At 52.2% G+C, this 25,410-nt stretch overlaps 1 protein-coding gene across 1 annotated transcript; it reads right to left on the reverse strand.

The window, feature by feature from the left end:
- Positions 1-18,668: 18,668 nt before the first annotated feature.
- On the reverse strand, positions 18,669-24,291 carry NKX6-3 (NK6 homeobox 3). The gene is made up of 3 exons (XM_055296408.2): positions 23,585-24,291; positions 21,529-21,698; positions 18,669-20,197 (listed from the first exon to the last, which is right to left on the reverse strand). Exons 1-3 carry the CDS (start codon positions 23,964-23,966, stop codon positions 19,952-19,954), a joined length of 798 nt encoding a protein of 265 aa, XP_055152383.2. The 5' UTR covers positions 23,967-24,291; the 3' UTR covers positions 18,669-19,951.
- Between the last annotated feature and the right edge of the window lie 1,119 nt (positions 24,292-25,410).

The raw sequence follows: 25,410 nt of genomic DNA on the forward strand, positions 1-25,410 counted from the left end.
TAATCACTTGTAAGTCAATAAATTTTTATTAAACAGTGTGGCTCTTTGATTTATTAAAATCCGACTGTGTTTGTCTGGGAGAAAAGGGATGCCGAATTGAAGTGGAGGTTTTCATACATCTTCCTGACGCGGAGCAGTCACCACACACTCCAGAGAAAAACAATTGCATTTTAACAGAAACAAAACGGCCGAGTTTGGAACTTGGGCCCAGGGAAACTTTATCTCCGTCAGCCTGAGGCTTACTCTGCAGGGATCAGCTGCAGGCTGGAGGGCGCCGAGTTGAGAACTTTGTGTTGGCCTCCAAGAGTGCCCAAGTGCCAGGGCTGGATGCCCCTGCTGGGCTGCGTTCTGGGATGGCACCTACCGGCCCTCTCCCAGCTGGGGATGCACCCTGGGGCAGGCACCCTTTGCCAGCAGACATCTGGCATCAACAAGAGAAGCTCGTATGGCAGGACCCTTTAGCTTCCTTCCTGGCCAAATCGCCACCAGAGTCACCTGTGGCAGGAAGATATGCCAGGAGACAGTCTTTTGCAGCAATCGGGCTGCATGGATTATTTTTTAAAGTGTAGGCCAATAGCTGAAGACTGGAAATGCCTTTTTGTGAGATTTTCATTGGCATAGAGTTTGCTGTAAAGAGTTTGGCACTTTTTATTGAGACGAATATGGCCCCAAACAGATGGTCTTACATAGATCAACCCAACCACTGATGATACAACCAGAATTCTCACCCAGGGGAAGTTGTAGGAAAGGGAAAACACTTTCTAGTGTTTCTAGTAAACGTTTTTATTAAAGCAAATAGTTGGAACACCTTCTTGACCCTCCCTCGTCCAGGCTGCTGCTGCGGACTTCCTTCCCATTCATGCTTAGTGTGGCAGGTAGGAACACACAAGGGCTTTTGACAGCGGCACTCTCAGTAAGAAGTGTGGCTGCAGGCCCCAGTGCACTCCAACCTGCTGCAGGCCTTCTCTGGGGTTGTTAGAATTTCCTTCTCTCTCCTGGTCTCAGGGGACCTTGAAGGTGGTTAGGAAGCTGGACGGCAGAAAACAAACAGGTATGAATGTCCTGCAGAGCAGGCGGATGCTAGTTGAGTGGTTTTCAGGAGTGTGGTCCATGTGCAGGAGGCTGGTCAAGGACCTAGTTTCTCTTCCAAGGACTTCCAGCCCCGCCCCCAGGAATGTGCCAGGCTGGCCAGCAAAGCCTGAGGACACCATGGTTATGGATTCCCAGCACACGGGGAACTGTAGGAGCACCTTGCATTTTACACATACAGACTTCAAGTCCACTTTCAGGGTTAAGCAGGACACTTCTGAAACGCTTCACTGGGGGCTTCCCTCTAGCCTGCGCTGGCTCCCTGACACCTCACTTCCTGTGCCCACACCCATCCCACTGCACTGTTAGGAGCACTTTGCTGGGGAGGCTGAAGAACGATTTCAGGCTTTCTCGTACTCCATGAGGTTACTTCCTATGCAGGAGTCAAATACATTAAACTGGGAAAGGAATGGCTCTTGCTTGTTAGCTGCCATTACAGCTGCTGATGGGGGTCAGGGGAGTGAGGTTGGCTAAAGGCAGGACAAGGGGCATTTGGGCCATCACCCGGCAGGCACCACCTGTTGATGTCACCAGCAGGAAGCCACAGCAAGGGGGATGTCAGGAGGCTCTGCCTCCCTTGAGAGTAAGAAAGGCGAACTGATAATTCCAAGAGTAGCCGTGACCACACTCCCTTCCCTTGAACCCACAGGTCCCCAAATGCATTTTTTGTTTGTTTTGTTTTGTTTTGTTTTGTTTTGTTTTTTGTTGTTTGAGACGGAGTCTTGCTCTGTCATCCAAGCTGGAGTGCAATGGCGTGATCTCGGCTCACTGCAACCTCTGCCTCCCAGGTTCAAGCGATTCTCCTGCCTCAGCCTTCCGAGTAGCTGGGATTACAGGCACACGCCACCATGCCTGGCTAATTTTTGTATTTTTTAGTAGAGACAGGGTTTCACCGTGTTGGTCAGGCTGGTCTTGAACTCCTGACCAGGATTACAGGCATGAGCCACCACACCCGGCCCGGTTGTTGTTTTAAGAGACAAGGTCTCACTCTGTTGCCCAGGCTGGAGTGCAGTGGTGTGATCATGTTCATGGCTCACTGCAGCCTGGGCTCCTGGGTTCAAGCAATCCTCCTGCCTCAGCCTCCCAAGTAACTGGGACTACAGGCGCACCACCACACTGAGCTAATTTTTTAAATTTCTTATAGAGACAGGGTCTCACTATGTTGCCCAGGTTGATGTTGAACTCCTGGCCTCAAGCAATCCTCCTTTCTTGGCCTCCCAAAGTGCTGGGATTGCAGGTGTGACACACCTTGCCCGGGTGACGAAAATGCACTTGAACCCCTCCATATGCACAGACTCAGCTCTGGATGGCTGGATGTGAGATCAAGAGGTTAACTGGTGCCTTCCCCTCTGATTCATCCAGAGTTCTAGGCAGATGTTCGGAGGCTCCCTCTGCTCCCTCTTGCCCTGTGTTCAAATACAAACACCTTGCTCCTCCCTGCTAAGGAGTCAGGGCTGGGTGGGGGGTGCGGAGGCCCTGGGGGCCCAGCCCGGGGCCAGGGTCCCGGTTCCTGCTGCTCGGTGTGGGCTTGGGGAAGGGCTGTGCGTACGCAGATTGATCCGCCAGCTGTGATTTGTCATTTCTCTCAGGCAGGCGCTGTTTTCTCTTGGTTCAGGAGGCCCCTTCGACACCTGCTTTATTTTTCTTCCTGCGTTGACGTGACGGGAGACAGGTGTTAAACTACTTAATCACTTTAAAATTGTTTTAATTTTCTGTTTTTTATTGATCTCTCCAGCACCAATTAATCAGCTCACTGGACCAGGCAGTTAGTACATTAAAAATTGTCAGGGAGGCCGTGCATCTTGCAAAATGTCTAAAAAATATTCGGCTAGCAAATTTCGCTTTTCTTTGGCATGCAACAGTCCATGGCCCATGAAACTCCCACTCAGAAAAGGCCTCTGCCTCCAGGACTTGTGTGCAGGGAGTATTCAGGCCACTGCAGGAGCTCCGGCCAGGGGCTTCTGGTAGGGCAACGCTGGACGCAGGTGCCTGGCTCATCAGTGATTTGCCACCTTTCCTTCCACTTTTGTTCTGTTTCTTGCACATCCTGGGTCTGATTTCCCCAAGGACTTTGGGAGTTTTTGTGGAAGGGGACTTAACAGTCTGTAACTGCCCTGTGAGGCCAGGACAGAGGGTCTAAAGCAAGTGTCCCTTTCCACAAAATCTCCCCACATCCGGCCCCCGAGCCCACAGCCAGATTTCCCCTCCCTGGGACACCAGCACTTTTGACTTGTCCTTCTGACAATGCCAAAACCACTTCCCTGGGGCAGGGGCCCCCTAGGCTGGGTACACTCCGTCTGCTGGCGTGCGGCAGTTGTGTCGCGCTGCCTCTTCCCCAGCACCCAGTGATGGGCCTGAAGCCCTTCCACAGAATGTCCTGGGCAGTGCCACTCCACACCGTCACTGTCACTGGCTCCTGTGCTGCAAGCCTTCACTGCCTGTCTTTTGTCACCCCTCTGGAAAATGATTTATTAACCACTTGGCTGTACTTCTCATTCAATAAAATATGGATGGAACAACCAGAGACTTCAACCTCACTTCTTGGGGTGAGAACTGTGTTCTCCAGTTTTCCCATGTTTGCCTAGTTTCCTATGACTTTCTAAGAGCAAGCCCCTTATTTCTTCCGGGGTGCATTAACCATCCCGCAGACTGTCCGCAGGGTCTGGGTCACCCGCTCCTTCCTGGGAGCACCACCCTCCCATAGCAGCCCTTGCTCCCCTGCCCCTCTCTCCAGGCCCAGTAGGCCCCGTGCAGGTGGACGTTTCCTCCCCTCCTCCACGCTTCCCGCTCACGGGGCTCCGAAGGCCCTGCTGAGAAGGGCTGCCCCCCGCCCCCGCCCCCGACCCCACATTCTGGAAAGTTGGAGGGCGTGGGCCTCGGGGGCCGGCACAGCCAGCCCTGGTTCTGGCCATGGACTTATCTCCCTCACCCCACCCTCTGGTATTAATTGGTATATGATTGGGCCGGGACATATAATCTAGTATTGATTTTCTCTCTGGACGCCACAGCTTTATTTGCTCACATCTGCCTTGTGTTTAATTGGTGCTTTGCTCTGGAAACAGAGATCTTATCGGCCTGCTGGGTTTCTTTTCCTGGAGCACACAGGCACGCACAGTCCCAACCCTGCCTCTCCAGGACCCTCCCGCAGCCAGGCCTGCCCGGGCTTAAGGGGACAGAGGGGAATGACCCAGGGAGTTTGCTTTACACTTGACCTCCCCAGCTGGGGCCAATCCTTCCTGGAGTGAATGTGTGTGTGTCTGTGATGATCACTGGGGAACACTGGCTTTGGGTGGGGCCTGGGTTCATACCCGCTTCCTCCATGTATGTCTTCGCGGATGGCCTATTGAGTTTTTCAGCACAGTAATATCTCTTCCTTATCTGAGAGAAAGGGAGAATGGATACCTGCTCTGTAGGACTCCTGGAGATTACCTTTCAGGCCCCACACAGCACCTGGCACTTAGTAGGTGTAATGAGCAGCAGCTCCTTTGTCACTTGCCTGGTCCCACTCAGCCCATGCAGCTCTGTCAAAGGCCTATGAACCAGAGCAACTCCATCTTGAATAGGGGCTGGGTAAAATGAGTCTGAGACCTGCTGGGCTGCATTCCCAGGAGGTTAGGCATTCTTAGTTGCAGGATGAGTTAGAAGGTCAGCACAAGATACAGCTCATAAAGACCTTGCTGATAAAACAGGTTGCAGTAAGAAAGCCAGCCAAATCCCACCAAAACCAAGATGGTGACGAGAGTGACGGCTTCACTGCTACACTCCCACCAGCGCCATGACAGTTTACAAATGCCATGGCAACATCAGGGAGTTACCCTATATGGTCTAGAAGGGGAGGCATGAATAATCCATCCCTTGTTTAGCATATCATCAAAAATAACCATAAAAATGGGCAACCGGTAGCTGTCAGGGCTGCTCTGTCCGTGGAGTAGCCATTCTGTTATTCCTCTACTTTTTTTTTTTTTTTTTGAGATAGAGTCTCGCTCTGTCACCAGGCTGGGGTGCAGTGGTGTGATCTTGGCTCACTGTAACATCTGCCTCCCAGGTTTAAGCAATTCTCATGCCTCAGCCTCCTGAGTAGCTGGAACAATAGGCCCGCCATGACACCCAGCTAATTTTTGTATTTTTAGTAGAGACGGGGTTTCACCATGTTGGCCGGGCTGGTCCTGAACTCCTGACCTCAAGTGATCCACCTGCCTCAGCCTCCCAAAGAGCTGAGATTATAGGTGTGAGCCGCAGGGGCCGGCCTGATTCCTCTGCTTTCTTAATAAACTTGCTTTCACTTTACTGTATGGACTCACCCTGAATTCTTTCTTGTGAGAGATCCAAGAGTCCTCTCTTGAGGTCTGGATCGGGACCCCTTTCCTGTAACAGTTCCACATGACTGCAGGCACGGAGGGAGAGGCCATAGGCATGTGCATTGGAAAGGCAGTATCTCCCGCTGACACCTCTGTTTGTAGGGCTGGGCTGGTGGGCTCATGTCCTCCTAGGGACCCACAATCCAATGACAGCCTCTGACCGCAAGGCCCTGTGGTCACCACCCCCCGCCGCCTTGTCTGAGGTTGAGGGCTTCTGTCCTCTGCACCCAAGAGCTCACCCTCAGGAGGGCCTTTCCTGCCCCTGCCCTCCCAGCTCCACCACACCCCGGCCCCTGCATGTTGGGTTTTGTTTTTCCCTCGTCTGGCATTGGGGCTGTTCGGCCCTGCCTGGGCTTTTTGTAGTAAAGGGAAGAGAGAAAGGCCAGGGGTAAACACTGATTTCCTATTGACACAACATTAATTCTCTTGCTCGGACAGGTGAATGTGCTTTCACTCACTTTACCAAGATTAATGATACTTGTTTGCTTGCTAAGAGAGGCCTAATGAGGGGCTTTGGAACACATGCCTTCTGGGCTAGCAGAGGGAAGGAGGCTGCAGGCTGCCGGACTTGGGAAGAGAAGCAGCCTCCCCATGCTGCTTCCAACACCACGGCTCCTCCTTGGGCGCTGGTGCCTTTCCCTAGCGGCAACAGGATCAAGGAGTTATTGGATAAAGAATGTGGGCTCTTTGTGTTCTGCCCCTGGGGTTATTTCTGACAAGGAGAACTTCTCAACAGACCTGCAAATGGGGTCCCTAGTCAGTCCGCCCCTACCCCTGCCCCTACCCCTGCCCCTGCCAGTCACCAGAAGCTCTCTTCCCACCTGTGCAAACCAGAGCCTCCCTCCATTGGCGCCCAAGGCCAAGGTCAAATATAGGATCAGTCTTTGCTTTATGGCTCTGAAGAGTAAAAAATAGTATCGGAGAGGACAAGCTGGGGCTTCTGAGGTGGGACAGCTGGCAGAGGAGCATCGGTTCCATGAAGGATGCCCATGACCTTAAGGGAGGGGACTCCTAGGCCTGTGAGTCATGCGGCAATAAGATTGAATCAGAGCCGTTTCTGCCTTGTGACTTTGTAGGTTCAGCACAGCTTGAATAAGAAGCAGCCCTACAGCCTCTCTTCTCAGCAAAACAGCGGGGGGCAGATCACGAAAGCGGGTGCAGAGGTGGAGTCGCTCCAGTCTCAGGCTGTTCCAGATTCAGGGACTGCCAGGATCTCCTGAGGACCCCCTCACCTGGTGGGAGGCAGACCAGGCCATGCCGCAAGCAGCCAGACGCGGCAGGCCTCCACCTAACGGAAGCACCAGTTCTCAGGCAGAGCCGTGCTAGAATTGTAAGGCCAGCGTTGCTTTCTTTCCAGCACTAAGCAGCAGCAATTTAGCAAATTCTGCTAAAGCAGGGTCTCTTGAGAAAATAAATAAATAGAATCTTAAACCCCAAGAGCCTACAGAGGTTTTCTTCTATAAGACCTTCCGCAGGTGTCACGCGGCAGGACACCTGGACCTGTCATTGCTCTTTCACCCTTGCCAGCTTTCTGGGTCATTCGTATCTTTGTCATCTGGGGAGGAAGGAAAAACCACAGAAATCAATTTAGATCATATGTGGACAACTCCATAGGGGGCAGGGAGAACCAAAACATATGGATTTAAATCAAATTGGGCTTTAAAAATCACTCTTTCCCAGGAGGGAGAGCATTAGGACAAATACCTAATGCACGCAGGGCTTAAAACCTAGATGACAGGTTGATAGGTGCAGCAAACCACCATGGCACGTGTATACCTATGTAACAAACCTGCACATTCAGCAGATGTATCCCAGAACTTAATTTTTTTTTTTTTAAATCACTGTTTCTGACATGCCTCCATCACCAGTCCCTGGGGCACTTGTTAACCAGGCAGGTTCCTTGGCTGCCCCTCCCCTCCCCTCCCACCTCCCACTGGGTCCGAATATCCCTGCTGGCTCTGGGGTCTATGTGTCTGACCAGGCCGGTCATCAGGAGGGTTGGAAAGCTGCCTACATGAACATCGCTGGCTGTGGGGTATCTGCTCCATCCAGGAATACTGGCAGCCAGCTATAAAACAGCAGGAACCAGTCCAGTAAATATGATGCTTGCTGTGAAAATGAACCAGAACACATTTGATCAGCGTGCCTTTGGCTAGAGGATGTCCTCTCATCCTGTTGTGTCCACTGTAGCTTGGAACTTCAGGCCTTTATACACCTGGGGAGCGGACACAGATCTGGATGACAGGTGGAAGGCAGAGTGTCAGCCCCAGGCCTCACACTTACTAGAGTTCTGGCCTCAGACAAGTCTCAGCACTGCATGCCTCAGTGTTCTCATCTGCAAATTGGGAATAAAACTGGATGACCAGTCGGAGAATTACAAGAAATAATGTTCAATAATGCAACCCCTATCAAAATTCCAATGTCATTTTTCACAGAAATAGAAAAAACAATCCTAAAATTCACATGGAACCACAAATAATCCTGAATAGCCAAGGCAATCACGAGCAAAAAGAGCAAAGCTGGAGACATCACACTACCTGACTTCAAACCATACTACAAAAGCTATAGTAATTAAAACAGCATGGTGCTGGCACAAAAATAGAAGCACCAAACAATGGAACTGAGTAGAGTCCAGATATAATCCCACACATGTATGGGCAACTAATTTTTTTTTTTTTGAGACACAGTTTCACTCTGTCTCCCAGGCTGGAGCACAGTGGCACGATCTTGGCTCACTGCAACCTCTGCCTCCCAGGTTCAAGCGATTCTCCTGCCTCAGCATCCCAAGTAGCTGGGAATACAGGTGCCCGCCACCATGCCTGGCTAATTTTTGCATTTTTAGTAGAGACAGGATTTTGCCATGTTGGCCAGGTTGGTCTCAAACTCCTGACCTCAAGTGATCTGCCCACCTTGGCCTCCCAAAGTGCTGGGATTACAGGCGTGAGCCATCATGCCCAGCCTGATTTTTTTATGAAGATGCCAAGAACACACAATGGGGGAAGCATTTATCTCCAATAAATAGTGTTGGGAAAACTGGATATCCACATGCAGAAGAGTGAAATGAAATTCTTATCTCTCATCACATACAAACAAAAATTAACTCACATTGAATAAAGGCTTAAATGTAAAACCAGAAACTGTAAAACTTCTAAAAGAAAACATAAGGGAAAAACTGCACAACATTGGTCTGGACAGTGATATTTTGGCTTTGACCCCAAAAGCACAGACATCAAAAGCAAAAGTAGACAAATGGGGTCATATCAAACGAAAAAGCTTCTGCACATCAAAGGAAATAATGAAGAGAGTAAGAATCCAACTTACAGACTGGGACAAAAAAAATGCAAATAGGCCGGCGTGGTGGCTCATGCCTGTAATCCCAGCACTTCGGGAGGCTGAGGCAGGTGGATCACCTGAGGTCAGGAGTTCAAGACCAATCTGGCCAACATGGTGAAATCCCGTCTCTACTAAAAATACAAAAATTAGCCAGGCATGGTGGCATGCACCTGTAGTCCCAGCTACTCGGGAGGCTGAGGCAGGAGAATCGCTTGGAGGCAGGAGAATCGCTTGAACCCAGGAGGTGGAGGTTGCAGTGAGCTGACATAGTGCCACTGCATTCCAACCTGGGTGACAGAGCAAGACTTCATCTCTAAATAAATAAATAGATAAAATAAAATAAATTTGCACATTATACATCTATCCAAGATAGATTAAGAACTCAAACAGCAGGCCTGGCGTGGTGGCTTACGCCTGTAATACCAGCACTTTGGGAGGCTGAGGCAGGTGGATCACCTGAGGTCAGGAGTTTGAGACCAGCCTGGCCAATACGGTGAAACTCCATCTCTACTAAAAATACAAAAACTAGACGGGTGTAGTGGCGGGTGCCTGTAGTCCCAGCTGCTGGGAAGGCTGAGGCAGGAGAATTGCTTGAGCCCAGGAGGCAGAGCTTGCAGTGAGCTGAGATCGCACCACTGCACTCTGACCTGGGTGACAGAGCGAGACTCTGTCTCAGGAAACAAAACAAAACAAAACCCCCAAAACAAATCAAACACTTCAATAGCAAGAAAACAAATAACCCAATTAAAAAATGGGCATGGGACGTGAATAGACATTTCTGAAAATAAGACATACAAATGACCAACAGACATGAAAAAAACAATGCTCCACCTCACTAATCATTAGGGAATGCGAATCATAACCACAATGAGCTACCGCCTCGCACCTGTCAGAATGACTGTTATCAAAAATACAAGCGTTGTTGAGGATGTGAAGTAAAGAAAACCCTTGCCTGCTCTTGGTGGGAATGTAAATTAGATTAGCTATTGTGGAAAACAGCATGGAGATTCCTAAAACTAAAACCAGAGCTTCCACATGATCCAGCAGTCCCCTACTAGGAAAGGAAATCAATATATCAAAGAGATACCTGCACTCCCATGTTTATTGCAGCACTATTCACAATGGCCAAGATTTGGAATCAACCTGTGTCCATCATAGATGAGTAGATAAGGAAAATGTGGTATATGTCACCATGGAATATTATTCAGCCTTAAAAAAGAAGGAAATCCTGTCATTTGCGACATCATGGATGGAATCGAAGAACGTTATGCTAAGTAAAATAAATCAATCACAGGACAGATAACACATGTTCTCACTCATATGTGGAGTCTCGGACAATTGAATTCATAGAAGCAGAGAGTAGAGTGGTAAGTACAGAGACCAAGGGTTGGGAGAGTGGGGAGATGATGGTCAGAGGGCACATAATTAGACAAGAAAAATGACGTTGTTTGTTTGTTTGTTTGTTTTTGAGACAGAGTCTCACTTTTGTCACCAGGCTGGAGTGCAGTGGCGTGGTCTCAGCTCACTGCAACCTCCACCTCCCGGGTTCAAGCGATTCTCCTGCCTCAGCCTCCTGAGTAGCTGGGACTACAGGTGTGCACTACCACGCCCAGATAATTTTTTGTATTTTTAGTAGAGACGGGGTTTCACTGTGTTAGCCAGGATGGTCTCAATCTCCTGACCTCGTGATCTGCCTGCCTCGGTCTCCCAAAGTGCTGAGATTACAGGCGTGAGCCACCGTGCCCAGCCAGGAATGAGGTTTTATTTGAGCTCTATTGCACAGTGTAGTGAATATAGTTAATAATAGTGTATAGTACATTTCAAAACTGCAAGGAGACTAAATTTCTATGCTCTCATCACAAAAAATGATAAGTATTTGAGGTAATGGATCTATTAATTAGCCTGATTTAATTATTCCACATTCTATTCATAAACATAGCATCACTTTCAACCCCCAAGATATACACAATTATAAACTGTCAATTTATAATTAACATTTTAATAAAACAAAAAATAATGTACAAGACAGCCAGGCACAGTGGCTCACATCTGTAATCCCAGCATTTTGGGAGGCTGAGGCAGATGGATGACTTAAGCCCAGGAGTTCGAGACCATTCTGGGTAATGTATGAGACCCTGTCTCTACAAAAAATACAAAAAAATTAGCTGGGCGTGGTGGCACGCACCTGTGGCCCCAGCTACTGGAGAGGCTGAGATGGGAAGATTGCTTGAGCCCGGGAGGTGGAGGTTGCAGTGAGCCATGGTTGCGAAACTGCACTCCAGCCTGGGCACAGAGTGAGACCCTGTCTCAAAAAAATAATAATGTATACGGAAGTGTCTTGAAAAACTTTGGCTTGTGATAGTGAGTATATTAATATGGTTAAAAATGGGAATTTGGTCATAGGTTTTCATATACTGTACAGCCTCATCCAAATTCTATGAATTCTTAATTTTAGGTAATGTAGACACGATTCTTACTGAAACACTTACCTTTATTTCAGTACTCCTTATATGTTAAAGTATATGTTTAGTAATCCTTATATGTTAAAAGATGTAATGCTTTTGGTGAGAATGGTGCTGCGTGGATCGATTGTGAGTCGCATTATTGCTAGTGTACATTACTTAATATTCTTGCTTCTTAACCACTGCCTCCCACAGGGCCCTCTGTCCCTGGTGAAGGCATTCCTCAGAGCACTGGCAGCTGCATTCCCTTTGTTTCTTGGTGCACTCCCCTAGACTGTGAGGTCAGCAAGGTAGGGAGCTCGTCCTTGTCTCTATTCCCAGCTCTAAGCACAGAGCGAGGCAAAAGGCAGACCTCAAATGTTGATTGCATAGATTTTCATTTACAGCACATATGACCTTCATTTTCTTTTAAACAGTTCAACAGCCCAGCCTTAATTCAAATAGGCCTTCTCTCCTTTCCCTTTTTATGGTGTTTTTTTTTTTTTTTTTTTTTTTTTTTTTTTTTTTTGAGACGGAGTCTCGCTCTGTCGCCCAGGCTGGAGTGCAGTGGCGCAATCTCGGCTCACTGCAACCTCCTCCTCCCGGGTTCACGCCATTCTCCTGCCTCAGCCTCTCCGAGTAGCTGGGACTACAGGCGCCCGCCACCACGCCCGGCTAATTTTTTGTATTTTTAGTAGAGACGGGGTTTCACCGTGGTCTCGATCTCCTGACCTCGTGATCCGCCCGCCTCGGCCTCCCAAAGTGCTGGGATTACAAGCGTGAGCCACCGCGCCCGGCCTTATGGTGTTTTTATGGTGGTTAAGAGCGGGAGCTTCAGGGTCTGTCTGCCGGGATAAAGCTGTGTGATTTAGGGCAGGTTACTTAACTTCTGCGTGCCGTGTCCTGGCAAGACAGTGGCATGATAGTAGTGCCTATTTTACATGGATTTTTGAAAATTACATGAGCTAAGTAAAGCACCTAGAACGGTGCCTAGCACATAGTGAATGTTTAATAAATGTCTGCAGAAAGTAGCAGCAGGAGTGGGGCAGGCTTGGCTGTTCCATTGCAGTGTGGTGAGGGTGCAAAGCATGTGCTTTGGAGTGGAGCTGAGTCACCACTGAGCAGCCATGGGCCTGGGGCACTCCAATGAACTTGCCTGCCTCAGCTTCTTCATCTGGAAAATGGGGGTGCTAATCACGCACAGCTGTTGGAGGATAAACGTGTGAATGTAGGGCATTTATTAATAGAAAGAGCCCATTTGTTTTTTTTTTTCTTTCTTTTTTTTTTTTTTTTTTGTTGAGACAGAGTCTCACTCTGTCCCCCAGACTGGAGTGAAGTGGTATGATCTCAGCTCACTGCAACCTCCGCCCCCTGGGTTCAAGCGATTCTCCTGCCTCAGCCTTCCCAGTAGCTGGGATTACAGGTGCTCGCCACCACACCCAGCTAATTTTTGCATTTTTAGTAGAGACGGGTTTCGCCGTGTTGACCAGGCTGGTCTCAAACTCCTGACCTCAGGTGGTCCACCTGCCTTGGTCTCCCAAAGCGCTGGGATTATAGGCGTGAGCCAACGCACGCAGTCGAGCCCATTTCTTAGAAGGTGCTGGAGTCTCCCCTGCACCTGGGCCTCCAGCATTACAGGGAACAAACAAGCACCTCTTTGGCATCCTGGTCTGATGCCAGATGGGTCCTGTCAGAGCTCCCAGGCCCTGGGGATGAGATGACCACAGGGAACCTCTTAGCCTCATTCCCGGGACCTCTGCCTTGGGATGAGGGGAAATCCTTTCAAGCAGAAGTCTGTATTAGATTCCTGCACAAACTCCCAGCCCAATCTCAGAGCCAAGCTGAAAGGACGTGATGCAACAGTGATTACAGGATTTGTATGTATTTGGTACCATTTTGTTTATCTGCGCATTATCAGAGGGTGAATGAATTGTTCTAAGCAAGATAGTGTTCCAATGAGAATCTTCTAGAATATTATGCTGTCCTGGCCATTTGAAGCAGAAAATAAAAAACAGAGCTAATGTCAATTACTGTGGAGCCCCATTCTAAACAGGAGCCCTGGTGATGTTCTCTGACTTTGGATTGGGTTTTCAGTGCTATCAGAGGCTGACCTCCTGGGCTTTCTCCTTCTGCCTCCTTCAGCCTCTGCTAGTGGTTTGCTTCCCTGTCTCTTCACTGATGGGACCCTCAGAGTCTAGTCTTGCACCCGTTGAATCTCCTGGCATTACCTAGGAGAGCATTGTGTGGGCTGTATGGCAGCTACCCTCTGGTCCTCAGAAGCTTTTCCTTATTCTGCTCACAGTCGAGTTGCAGCTGTGTTGCCCATGCTCATCTGCCCGTACCCGTCTGTACTTGTTTAACGACTTTTTCATTGAGCCTCCAATTTAGGCCAGTGTCTTAGTCCATTTGTGTCGCTATAAAGACATACCTTAAGGTGGGTAATTTATTAAAAAAAGAGGTTTCTTTTCTTTTCTTTTGAGACGGAGTCTCACTCTGTCACCCAGGCTGATGTGCAGTGGCACAATCTCAGCTTGCTGCAACCTTCACCTCCCGGATTCAAGCAATTCTCCCTGCCTCAGCCTCCTGAGTAGCTGAGATTACAGGTGCCCGCCAACACATCCAGCTAATTTTTGTATTTTTTAGTAAAGACAGGGTTTCCCCATGTTGCTCAGGCTGGTCTCGAACTCCTGACCTCAGGTGATCTGCCCACCTTGGCCTCCCAAAATGCTGGGATTACAGGTGTGAGCCACCACACCCAGCTGAGAAAAGAGGTTTCTTTGGCTCATGATTCTGCTGGCTGGGAGACGTGAGGGCATCCACCCCTACGACCCAAACACCTCACATTAGGTTTCACCTCCAACATTAGGGATCACATCTCAACCTTGGAGATGGTGGGGACAAATATCCAAATGAAAGCATCCAGGCACTGTATCTGAGAAGAGGGGTGCTGTCCACACATGTGCACACAGACATGTTCGTTCTGGATCTCCTCACACCAGCAGGGAATTTGTTGAAATGCAGATTCCGATTCAGGAGGTCTGAGATAAGTCCCGAAATGCCACATTTCTAAAATTTCCCAAGGGAGGCTGCTTCTTCTGTGCATGGACCACTTCTTTGCATAGTGAGGTTTATAGCAGGTGCACAGACTCAAACACCTGCCTGAGCCAGACAGGTGATGTTGCTGTGGAGCCCAGGTGTGGGACGTGGGAAGTGGTGGGTCATTTACTGGGCCAGGCTCGCCCTTCCTAGAGGCAAGCTACAGTTTCTTTCTTTCTTTTTTGAGACAGGGTCTCGCTCTGTCACCCAAGCTGGAGTGCAGTGGTGCGACCTCGGCTCACTGTAACCTCTGCCTCCCAGGTTCAAGTTATTCTCCTGCCTCAGCCTCCCAAGTAGCTGGGATTACAGACGTGTGCTACCACGCCTGGCTAATTTTTGTATTTTTAGTAGAGACAGGGTTTCGCCATGCTGGCCAGGCTGATCTCGAACTCCTGACCTCAGGTGATCCCCTCGCCTCAGCCTCCCAAAGTGCTGGGATTATAGGCATGAGCCACTGCACCTGGCAAGCTACAGTTTCTATAAAAGCACTGTTCCATGAATGAACACATCTGCACGCTGAATTCAGCCCTGGGCACCTGGTTCAGACCCCTACTCTAGAGTCCAGATCTCAGGGGTTTGCAGGTAAACTAATCTGGTCACTCATTGAGTCCTTCTGTAGCCTCCCAGCTAGCAGTTGACTTGCTAGGACTGTTACAGGAGTGGGTAGCTGCAACTTTGGAACGGCTTGTCCTGTTGTTGAGAAGACCAGATTAGAACTGTCTCCACCACTTACTAGTGGCGTGAATTTGAGAGGAAGGAGAGAGTGTGAGTGTGCCAGTGTTTAAGTGCCTGCAGTATTCTATGCTCTGTGCATGATTCCATTTGAATCTTCTCATCTGTCTTGCAGAAGTGGTTCATCCGCTTCATTTTGCAGATGAGAACAGTGGAGTTGAAGAGCTTAACTAACCAGTCCTGGCAGCCCAGCTGCTACTTTGTGAAGTGGGGATTCAAACTCAGGACTGCCAGCCTTCGTCTTAGTCCATCTGTGGCACTTTAACAAAATATCTGAGACTGGGTAATTTATAAATGATAGACATTTATTTCTCACAGTTCTGGAGGTTGGGAAGTCCAAAATCAAGGTGCTGGCAGGTTCAGTGTCTGGCGAGGGCCTGGTCTCTGCTTCCCAGGTGGTGACTGGAACGCTGTGTCTTCACACGGTGGAAGGGATGGAAGAGCAAAAAAGGGCCAAACGCACTCCCTGAAGCCCTTTTACAAGGGCACGAATCTGATCCATGAGGATGAAGCCCCGATGGCCTTATCACCTCACAAAGGTCCTACCTCTCAATACTGTCACCTTGGGAGTTAAGTTTTGACATGTAAATTTTGGAGGGGACACCGACACTCACACCAAAGCCCTCTCTGAATAATACAGGGCTACTGTTTACTGTCTGTGTATGCCAGGCACATGCGTTAGTTCTAATCTCACAGAAACCCTGCAAGGTGTGTGGAATTATTCCTGTTTTACAGATGAGTAAACCAAGGCTCAGAGGTGAAGTAACTGGCCCAATGATACAGAGAGTGGTGGAGCTATGATTTGAGCCCATATCTAACTGATCCCTTTCCCCTAACCCGTGCTGCAGGGACAGCTGGTTTCTGGGGTCAAAACCTGGGGTGGCCCGAGGATGAGGAGGGGTTACCAGAAGTGGGACTTCAGCACTTTGTCACCTTTCTTTTGCCGACGCTGAAGTGCAGTGGAGTCATCTCGGCTCACTGCAACCTCCACCTCCTGGGTTCAAACGATTCTTCTGCCTCAGCCTCCCCAGTAGCTGGGATTACAGGCACCTGACATCATGCCCAGCCAATTTCTGTATTTTTAGCAGAGACGAGGTTTCACCATGTTGCCCAGGCTAGTCTCCAACTCCTGATCTCAGGTGATCCGCCCACCTTGGCCTCCCAAAGTGCTGGGATTATAGGCGTGAGCCACCACGCCCAGCCTCTTTGTCTTCTGATTATTACCATCAGGATATGGCCACTGTGAGCCTGGTAAGGCATGGACATCCACCCACCCTCGCCCCGACCTGCTGAAGACATATCCCGGGTCCTGCTAATAGCAGAAGCCACAAAGGTGACAGCTATGGCAGAATCTGTCCCTACTTGGTGGAGCCCATGGTGCCACCTGTCAGCGCAGATGCCACAGCTGTCATGGAAGTGGGACTTAATTTCTTTCCTTTTGTCTCTGAAAAGTTTGTGATGTGGTGAAAGAGGAGCTGCAGGGAGCATGCATTTCCAAAGTTCTGTTGCTTTTTGTATGTTTGTTTATTTAACCCAGAATATACAATAAGTTCTATTTATGAGCAGGGATAAAAGTGGGGCCTATAGCTTATGATTTTTTTTCTTTTTCTTTCTTTTTTTTTGGAGACAGTCTCACTCTGTCACCCAGGCTGGAGTGCAGTGGCATGATCTCAGCTCACTGCAACCTCCACCTCCCGGGTTCAAGCAATTCTCCCACCTCAACCTCCTGAGTATCTGGGACTACAAGCACTCACCACCACGCCCAGCTAATTTTTGTATTTTTAGTAGAGACAGGGTTTCACCATGTCTCACCATGTTGGCCAGGCTGGTCTCGAACTCCTGGCCTCAAGTGATCCACCCACCTCGGCCTCCCAAAGTGCTGGGATTACAGGTATGAGCCACCACGCTTGGCCGGCTTATGATTTCTTTATGATGGATGAAGTGAGATAGCCTTGTGTTCTCCCAAGTAACACACACACATGTATGCACACACAGGCATGCACATGCATTCACGTGTGTGTACATCTGCAGAGGGCCAGACTTATCTTGAATCACCCTTGGGAATCTGGGTCTTCCACATATGAGTTTTCTCCTCCTTTGAACTCCGAGTCTAGTCTTTTGAATATGCTTCAGCCTGATCGTTAGGGAAATGCGAGGCAGTGCCTCTCCTGTGCTTGGCCCTATGTTCAGGCCTCACATGGAAGGTGGCGTGGGGTTAGAGGAAATGGCCCAGAAGGCTGGAGTCTTTTAGCTAAAGGTTCCAGTGGCAGGTGTCCCAGAACTTTGAGGTTGAAAGAGGTTTTGTTTAGCTCAGCAAATATCTCCTGGGAAAAACTTTCCCCAGGCTTGATTTCACACTGATCCCAAATGACTTGAATCAGACATGCAGGAATTACAGCTACAACAGAGCAGTTAAGATTACAGCATGCTTCAGAAAAAGATAAGTAAATGCAGTTTTTATGTCACTTGCATCTTCCTCCATACCTGCTCGGTGACTTTGCACCGGGCTGTGTGATAGCCTTTTCCTGCCCGCAGCACTCAGTGAATCACAAGCCTCCCAGAACCACAGAGACTTTACACCTATGAAGCTTGTGCTGAATTCTAGGGTCCTCTCCTGCTGCAGCCACTGTAGGACCCACTCAGGACACCTGTGACAGAGCACAGCTTCTCAGTGTGCACACAGAGATTGTGCTCCATTCCCTTCTTTTCTCCTTTCTGCTTTTCAAGGGGAGAGACTGACACCTGAGCACAGGCATCTTCACAGATGGAGGGTAGAAGTTTACACACATTCTGCATTTTCTGGTCATGTTCCCCTCTGCCCTCTGGGTCCACTAAGGGTCTTAGGAAAGGTGGGTGTCCCACTTTCTGAGATGCTCCTAGCTAGGGTCTTCCTCCACCCTCATTCCCTCTCAGGCTGGTTCCAGGGCCAGGTTCACCTGTCCTGGGGGTCCAAGGATGGACGATGGACTTCTTGGGAGAGCAAAGGGGTCAAGCCTAGTTGCTAGTTGCAAAGATTGTTGAAGTTGGAAGGGCCTTAAACTACTTTTGGTTCTAGCCTCTCATTTGACAGAAAAGGCTTCAAAGGGTGCCCTTCACAACCCAAGGAAGTGGCTGAAAGGGCCTTGGGATCTACTCTGAGGTTGCCTCTTCCCACTTCTGTGACTTGGTTTAGGAACTTTCTGAGCTTTGGTTTTCTCCTCCATGCACTGAAGATGATACCTACTGCCTAGTTTTCTTGTGGGGTCAGTGATAATCCAGACATTCTACAGTGGAGAAATTAGCAGGTGTTCTGTTAAAGTTAGCTCTTCTAGTCTCTCCCTTCTTATTTTTCTTACGATACCCAATTCTCCACACAGATCATCTTCCCCACTAGGCTAGAAATTCCTGGAGATGAGGGACCCCATAAAATTCACCTTAGGTTTCTCAGCACCTGGGGACAGTGTCTGGCATCCACCAGTGAGGTTTCAAATAACTTGTATTGTGCAACCTGTCAGAGCACGAATGTCCCCAGGAGACTAGACAACGGCCCTCGGGGAAGGCCCCACAGCTGGCGAGTCTGGGACCTTACAGCCAGTTTCCTGCCGTTTGTCCCTTTCACAGAAGCACAGGAGCCGTAAGGTTCATGGGACTTTTATTTTTACTGTGTATTTTTTGAAAGCCAGTGAGGATGGGCAAGTGCTTGGTCCCTTCTGGGCTGCATTCCTCTACGACCAGCCTTCACCCGCCTCCCCCAGCCCACCCCCTACCTGCCAGCAGCTCAGATCACCCAGGTGAAAAATACCACCCTTTTGGCCAGTGTCTCTGTCAGCACCAGCTCAAGTGCCAGGCCACAAGGCTATCTGAGGAAAGGAAGGGCCGTGATTCCCAGCAGACCGTGGTTCAGCCCCTCCCTGGCATCCTCCAACCAGCCGGAGGGGCTCTCCTTCTCCCTTCCTGCCTTGTTGGAGGGGTGACGTTCTGGGGTCTTTCCCAGCCCTTCCTTTCCTCCCCAGGTGGGATGCTTCTTCTCTCTGGGTGTGCCTGTCCTTACATCAGCACCAAATGATGCCCAGGTGGGTGGCCCTTGGGCACACCGTCCCCGCCTCCCCTCTCCCTGCACCTTCTCCTTTTCCCCAGCTGTCAGGATGAGGAGGGCACAGCGGTCTCAGAGGTATTGACCCTGAGGGTAAATCGGAGCAAGGAGGCCAGGGGGATTTCCGCAGCTCAGGGGCCGTCATCCTGGAGTGCCAGGGGCGTTTATTCTTCACTGGGATGTCCCACTTCCCCTCCTGGAGGCAGATTTCTTGCAGCCTGGGTTAGGTGCTCAGCTCTGGCCCCTCCAGTGGGACCCTTCCGGTGCAAAGGTCTGAGGAGTGCACCTGGCCACTCACCTGTCTTTTCTTTTGCAGCCAGCAGCTGGCTTGGGGCCCAAGACTCTGGTCTTCTGACTCCCCAGCCAGCTGCCTCCCTCCCTGGGAAGTCCTGCCTACTCCCCCCTCCCCCAACAGCTGGATCACAGCGGCATGTCAGGGACCCCACAGCCAGTCTCCTGGCTGCAGAGCCTGGTCATTTTAGTCCTCTGTCCACTTGTGAATCTGCAGAACTGGCAGGCGAGGCCCGCGGAGGTGCAAGGTGCAGCGGCTTCCAGGTCTCGGGAGTGCTGTGCCTGCCTCCCGGCCTCCTCCTCCCTTAGCTAGGATGCCTGTCCCCTTTCCTTCCTTTTCCTCCTCCTCCCCCGCCTCCCCTCCTCCTCTTCCACCTCCGCCCCTGCACCTGCTGCTCCTCCTCCACCTCCTCCACGCGCCCCTCATCCGAAGACTCAGTCCCTGCGCCCCCAGCAGCGTGGGGAACGGGAGGGGAAGGTAGGCTCCTCGGCGTCCCCCCGCGGGCTGCAGCCAGGATCCCGGGCCTGGATGGCGGGCGTCAGACGCTGTGCGCTCCCAGGCTGAGCACCGAGAAGGCGGCGCGGTGCTTGCGCAGCAGCAAGCGGATCTTCTCGTCGTCCGAGTCGGGGTCCAGCGGCTTGTTGTACTCGTCGTCCTCGTTCTCCGAGGGTGCGCGGTCCCCGCCTGCGCCGGCGCCGGCGCCGCCCGGGGCCCGGGGCGTGGAGGACGAGGGCTCCAGGGCGCTCTTCTTCCGCCACTTGGTCCTGCGGTTCTGGAACCACACCTGCGATGAGAAAGACTGTGAAGAGCACAGGGGCACAGCGCGCACGGGACGCGAGAACAGCCATCCTGCTTTTACAGCCAAACAAATGGCTCAACAACGGAGTGACTGTCATATTCACGTTTCTGTTGGGGAAGGACAATAAAATTTAAAAACGTGAGCGCAGCAGCCCTCCCCTCCGCGCCCCCGTTTGCCTCCTCCTCCTCCTCCTCCTCCACCTGGGCACTCGGTGGAATGCGGAGTGCGCGGGTGGAAGGCTTAGCCCGGGTGCTCACTGGAAGGTGCCTATGAGCAGTCCCTCCTCTGGGCTTCATAGACCCTCACCCTACTTCATAAATAATTGTTCCCCTAATTAGAAAAGTAACGTAGGTCCATTGCTTGGGATAGTTGAAGAGTGCAGGAACGCACCCCAGAAGCAGAAAGACATGCAGGAGAGTCTGCTCCTTCCCCCCAGCTTTCGCCCCAGGGCAGTTGAGCGGCTGATGAAGAGGGCGCAGAGGGTTGGAGCTCGGGGAGGCCCCAGAACCCTGAGCAAAGCCCAGATCTAGGTGCCAGCCGCCCCTGCCAACCGCCCCTGCCAGCCGCCCCTGCCAGCCGCCCCTGCTGCATCTTTAGGCCCGTCGCCGAGTCACTGAGCCAGCATCAAAGTGGGGAAATTTGCCCTCAGACTCTGGGGCGGTAGAAACCGGTTTCCCCGGGTCTATTTAGGGGGCATTTGGGGCCCCTGCGTGTGGAGTGGAAGAGCCTGGGCTCACCCTCCCTAGCCCTGGCGTGGGCGACAAGACTCCAGGCCCCTGATAGTCCATCTGATCCTGCTTAGTAGAAGGAGGCGTTGTTGTCTTCATCTTAAAGATTGGTAAACTGAGGTCAGCTCCTTTTGCTGACTGGAGCATCAAGCATGAATCTGGGCCAGAGGTTGCCGACAGTGCTTGGAATTTTTGGCCAAATACGGGGGGAGAGGAAACGCCTGAGGTTGGAGTCCCCCACATCTGGGGTTGAACCCCAGCTCTGCCAGCTCTGCCAGCTCTCCCAGCCGGGAGACACTGATCTTCATCTGCGAAATGGGTAATAATACCGACCCCCCGGGTTGCTGAGAGGATGAAATGAGGTGCCGCACATGAGGCTCTGAGAATGGGGCTCAGTGGATGATGGCCTTTTCCTGGCTATGGTTAATTACCACAGGCTCCAGGGTTAGGCAGGCAGGCAGTGCCCAGACACCAGGACAGCTGCCCTCTGCGGGGCTGCGTTGTGTGGCCACCTCTCTCTGGCGCAGCAGCGTCCTGTTCGGCAGGCTCCTCCCTGCAGGGCCGGCGCCATCTCCCGCACAGACTTACCTTGACCTGCGACTCGGTCATGCCCAGTGAGTATGCCAGCCGTGCCCTCTCGGGGCCAGCCAAGTACTTCGTCTGCTCAAAGGTTTTCTCCAGGGCAAAGATCTGATGCCCCGTGAAGGTGGGTCGGGTGTGCTTCTTCTTGTGTATGCTGTCACTCAGGGGGTCTGGGGCTGGCAGGAGGAAGGAAGTGTGAGGTTAGTAGAATAAGTGGGGACCCTGCGGCTAGGCACGTCTGGCAGGGCAACCACCATGCCTGTCCCTCTCCCTCCTGCAGAGGTTTCCAGGACACCAAGATTCCTTTCCCCTGAGCAGCATTCTTGATATTGGAGAACAGTGACTGTGATCTCTGCCCCACCTGGGTTGGCAGGGCTCCGAGAGGGCAGCTGCCCTAGGGTAATGGGACTTAGGGGCAGCAGAGCCTCATGCCTCTCTGTCTAAAGTTCTCAATACTCACTGATGTTGCCTTCCCCTGAGGGGCAACAAGAGTTCCTTCCCTGTCCCAGGGATGTCCCTTCAGGTCACCTTCCTCCTATAATTAGGGACCAGGGCCTGTGAATTCCCTCCACCCCCGGCTTCCACCAGCTTCCTTGCTCTTGAGACCCAACTTCCCAGGTCTCCAGGAAACCAGGGAGGGGCAAACCTCACACCCCAAGCTGCCACTTCTCCATGTCACCAGGCCTGGAAGTTATGTGGCTTCAACCACCCTGGAGAGCCTGGCACAGAGGCCAGAGACCCCGACCCCCAGCCTGGCCAGGGCAGCAGGCTCGGGAAGGAGCTGTGGGCAGTGGGCTCAGGGGAGTCAGAATTCCCACATGTCAGGCCTCGTTCTGTGCAGTCTGAAAGCTCAAGTTACAGGTGAGGAAACTGAGGCACAGAGAGAGGAAGAGCCCTCCTGAGATATCATGTTCAAGTCTCTCTGCCTTTGCCTTCATTAGCCACTGACTCTTGGCTATGTCCCTGCATTCGGGACTGAAGAGGTGGCGTGTGGGATGTGGAGAGGGGAGGGGGAGATGGAGGGAAGAGAGAGTCAGCTGAGGCTTAAAGCATTCCCGAAGCCAAGCCTAAAACAGGATTCGAGAGAGGAGGCCTTCACCTCCAGGGGCACAGCAATGGGTGGCAGCCCATGGAGGGGTGGCTGTCAGGCAGTGTGACCAGCAAGGCAGAGTAGCAAATGGGGGGGACAGGTGTGCTTTTGGGGTTCCCTAGGTTGGCCCCAAGCCCCTATTGGTGTAGGGGAGCCCAGAGATCAGACAGAAGTGGAGGCCCCTGCCTGACGTGGGCAGGGCTTCGGTGGCACAGAGAAGGTTCCAAAAACTCTCACCTCCCTGCCTCCCAGTGGAGCCTCACCTGCCTGGACAAGCCCTGCCACCTCCTCCAGTAACCCTGACTGGCATCACGGGCCCACCCTCTGAAAACCTTGGCTGAGGGATGGGTGGGCTGAGAAGAGGCCCCGTTTCCCCACAGCCAGGGCCAAGTTCAGCTGGACTCAGCAGCAACTCCCGGAGACAGGCTACTTGGTGTGGCTGCTGTTGCTAGAAATCCGAGGATGTGGGAGGCAACAGCCCCCTGGCTCAAAGGCTGGACCCGGATGGGGTCAGGGTGCGTTCTGCACCCCTGAGTGATGCCAGGGCTCTCTGGGAAGGTGAGCTGGGACATTTTCCTCACGGGGGTAGCATTTGCCTGCTCTGGGTGAAGAAGTGGTTGCAGGGGCCCTGGGCTGCAGAAGCGAGCTGGGCTGCCTGCTGGACCCGTGCAGGGCAGGTGTGGGCTGTGGAGCCTTCTCTACATCTGGAACTGCCGGGGGCCCTAGGAGGGCAGCTGAGGTGGCTGGCAGGTGAGTGGGGTGGCTCAGACACCTGTGTCCAAGCACTGCTGGATGGGAAGGAGGAGAGGGTGGAACTCAGCCTGCACTGAGCTGAGGCTACGAGTCCGGTGATTAATGGCGACTGGGGGAGAGGGCAGTGGTGCGGGGTGCCCGGGCGGAGGCCCCTCCTCGTCCTCTGTCCCCCGGGGCCTGGCGGGTGCCGGGAGGTGGCTGGGGAGGCCTCGTACTCACTGTTGCCGCACTGCCGCCTGCGTCGCCAGTCCTGGCCCGTGTCCGCCCAGCAGTTCCGGGTCCGGGTGGGGTACTCGTTCCCAGCCTTGGAAAAATTCCCTACCTGGGGGCTGTAGTAGACCCCCTGCGAGCCGAGCCCCCCGAAGCCTGCCACGTGGGGGTAGCCGGAGAGGAGGCTGCTGTTCGGCGCTGCCACGGGCCTGCTCAGGATGTCCGTGATCCCGTGGGGGGTCCCGGCGGCCAGCTGGGGGCCCAGCCCCGGGGGGCTGAGCTTGTAGAAGGAGTTCTGCACCGAGTACTGGCACACCGGGGCCTTCATCTCAGGAAACTGAGCCAGCGGCGTGTTGTTCAGCAGGAACGTCCCCTGCAGGTTGGACTCCATGATCTCCCAGTCAGGACAGGGAAGGCTTCTCCAGGCCCCTAAAACCCAAGAGCCCACGCTCTAGCCCCAAATCTCATGGCAGGCCTGGAGGGTCAGGACCGTCTCCGACCTCCTGACTGCCTCCCACCTAAGGCATCAGCCAGGCCCTGGCCCAGGCACCGGCACCCGATCAGCTGCTCGGAAGTCAGGTGCTCGGGGCAGGTGGGAGGCCTCCCCAGGGCTCCTGGCCTCTCTCCTTGCCCTGGCCGGACAGGGTGGCCCCCTACGCCTCAGCTCAGGCCTCCTTTCTGCCTCTGAGTCGGGGGACCCTCCATGAGAAGTTTTAAGTTCAGAGAAGGAACATTTTCCTGATAAAGATACGGCCCATTAGAATACAGGCCGGAGACTGGCTGAGCCGCCGGAGCCGCGCCGCCATTGGTCGGGGCGCACACGGGCCTCACATTGGCTTTTCCTAGACAAATTGCACTTTGAAAGATTGACTGTAAAATCAGCCAGGGTGTGTGTGTGTGTGTGTGTGTGTGTGTGTGTGTGTGTGTGCGCGTGTGCGCGAGCGCGCGCGTGAGAGAGACAGAGAATTAGCTCTAGAAGCCCTACTCATCGCCGGAGGGTCCATCTGCTCCCCGCAAGTCTAGCATCTAGGAAAAGGTGAGTGTCTGGGGATCCCTGGAGGCTCCCAAGTCAACTGGAAGTCACTGTTCCTACAGCTGCTCCCCTGGGGAAAAGGAGGCTGGACTCGGAGGCTACTGTCCGGAGCTGCGCCGGCCCCTTTATGTGCACATGTCCAAGCTCCACAGGAGAAGGCAGCCGCTCCCTTCCCTTCCGCATGCGGGGATGGGGTAAGTGGCATAAGATAGGGGTAAGTGCGGGGATGGGGTAAGAGGCTGAGTGGCATTGCTTTCTGGGGGATGCAAGTCCCTGTGGCTTGCTTGAGAGCCTAGGGTGGGAGCCTGCTGGGAAGAGGGCGGGGCGGGGCGTAGGCAGCCCTGACAGTGCCGGGGTGTGCGTCCTCCAGCTGCAGGAGGCTGAAGGCAGGGCCGCCCTGCACGCGTGTTCTTGCCTCCAACTCTGGTTGGCCTTCCCTGACCTCCCTATCAGAATCTCTTCCTCATTTGTGCCTCTGCTGGAGCAATGGCCATGCTCTGTCTGGTGTGGTGCCCGGGTTTGAAATCCCTGATGGCTGAGAGGGTGGTGGAGCCCCGTGCCGGGCATTCTGTCGGTGCTCAGTTAGTAGTTGATGCAATGGACAGCGCTGAATCACAGAGCGCGCATCTGCTTTTTTTTTTTTTCTCTCGAATAAAGTTTTACAACATACAAGGCTCTGTTGGGGGAAACTCTCATTTTACAAACAGGAAAACCAAGGTATAGAGGAATCGGAGCCCACGCTCCAGGTACATGGGTGATTTCTGGACCGGGCAGGATTCTTCCCTGCAGTTTTTCTCTAAAA

The sequence above is a fragment of the Symphalangus syndactylus genome, chromosome 10 (assembly GCF_028878055.3).
Source record: "Symphalangus syndactylus isolate Jambi chromosome 10, NHGRI_mSymSyn1-v2.1_pri, whole genome shotgun sequence".
Taxonomy (NCBI): domain Eukaryota; kingdom Metazoa; phylum Chordata; class Mammalia; order Primates; family Hylobatidae; genus Symphalangus; species Symphalangus syndactylus.

Coding starts and splice junctions, on each gene's coding strand:
- NKX6-3 (XM_055296408.2), bottom strand. CDS start 23,966: ATGGAGTCCAACCTGCAGGGGACGTTCCTGCTGAACAACACGCCGCTG. Junction 21,699..23,584: donor CAGGCGGCAGTGCGGCAACA/GTGAGTACGAGG, acceptor TCCTCCTGCCAG/CCCCAGACCCCCTGAGTGAC. Junction 20,198..21,528: donor TGACCGAGTCGCAGGTCAAG/GTAAGTCTGTGC, acceptor TTCTCATCGCAG/GTGTGGTTCCAGAACCGCAG.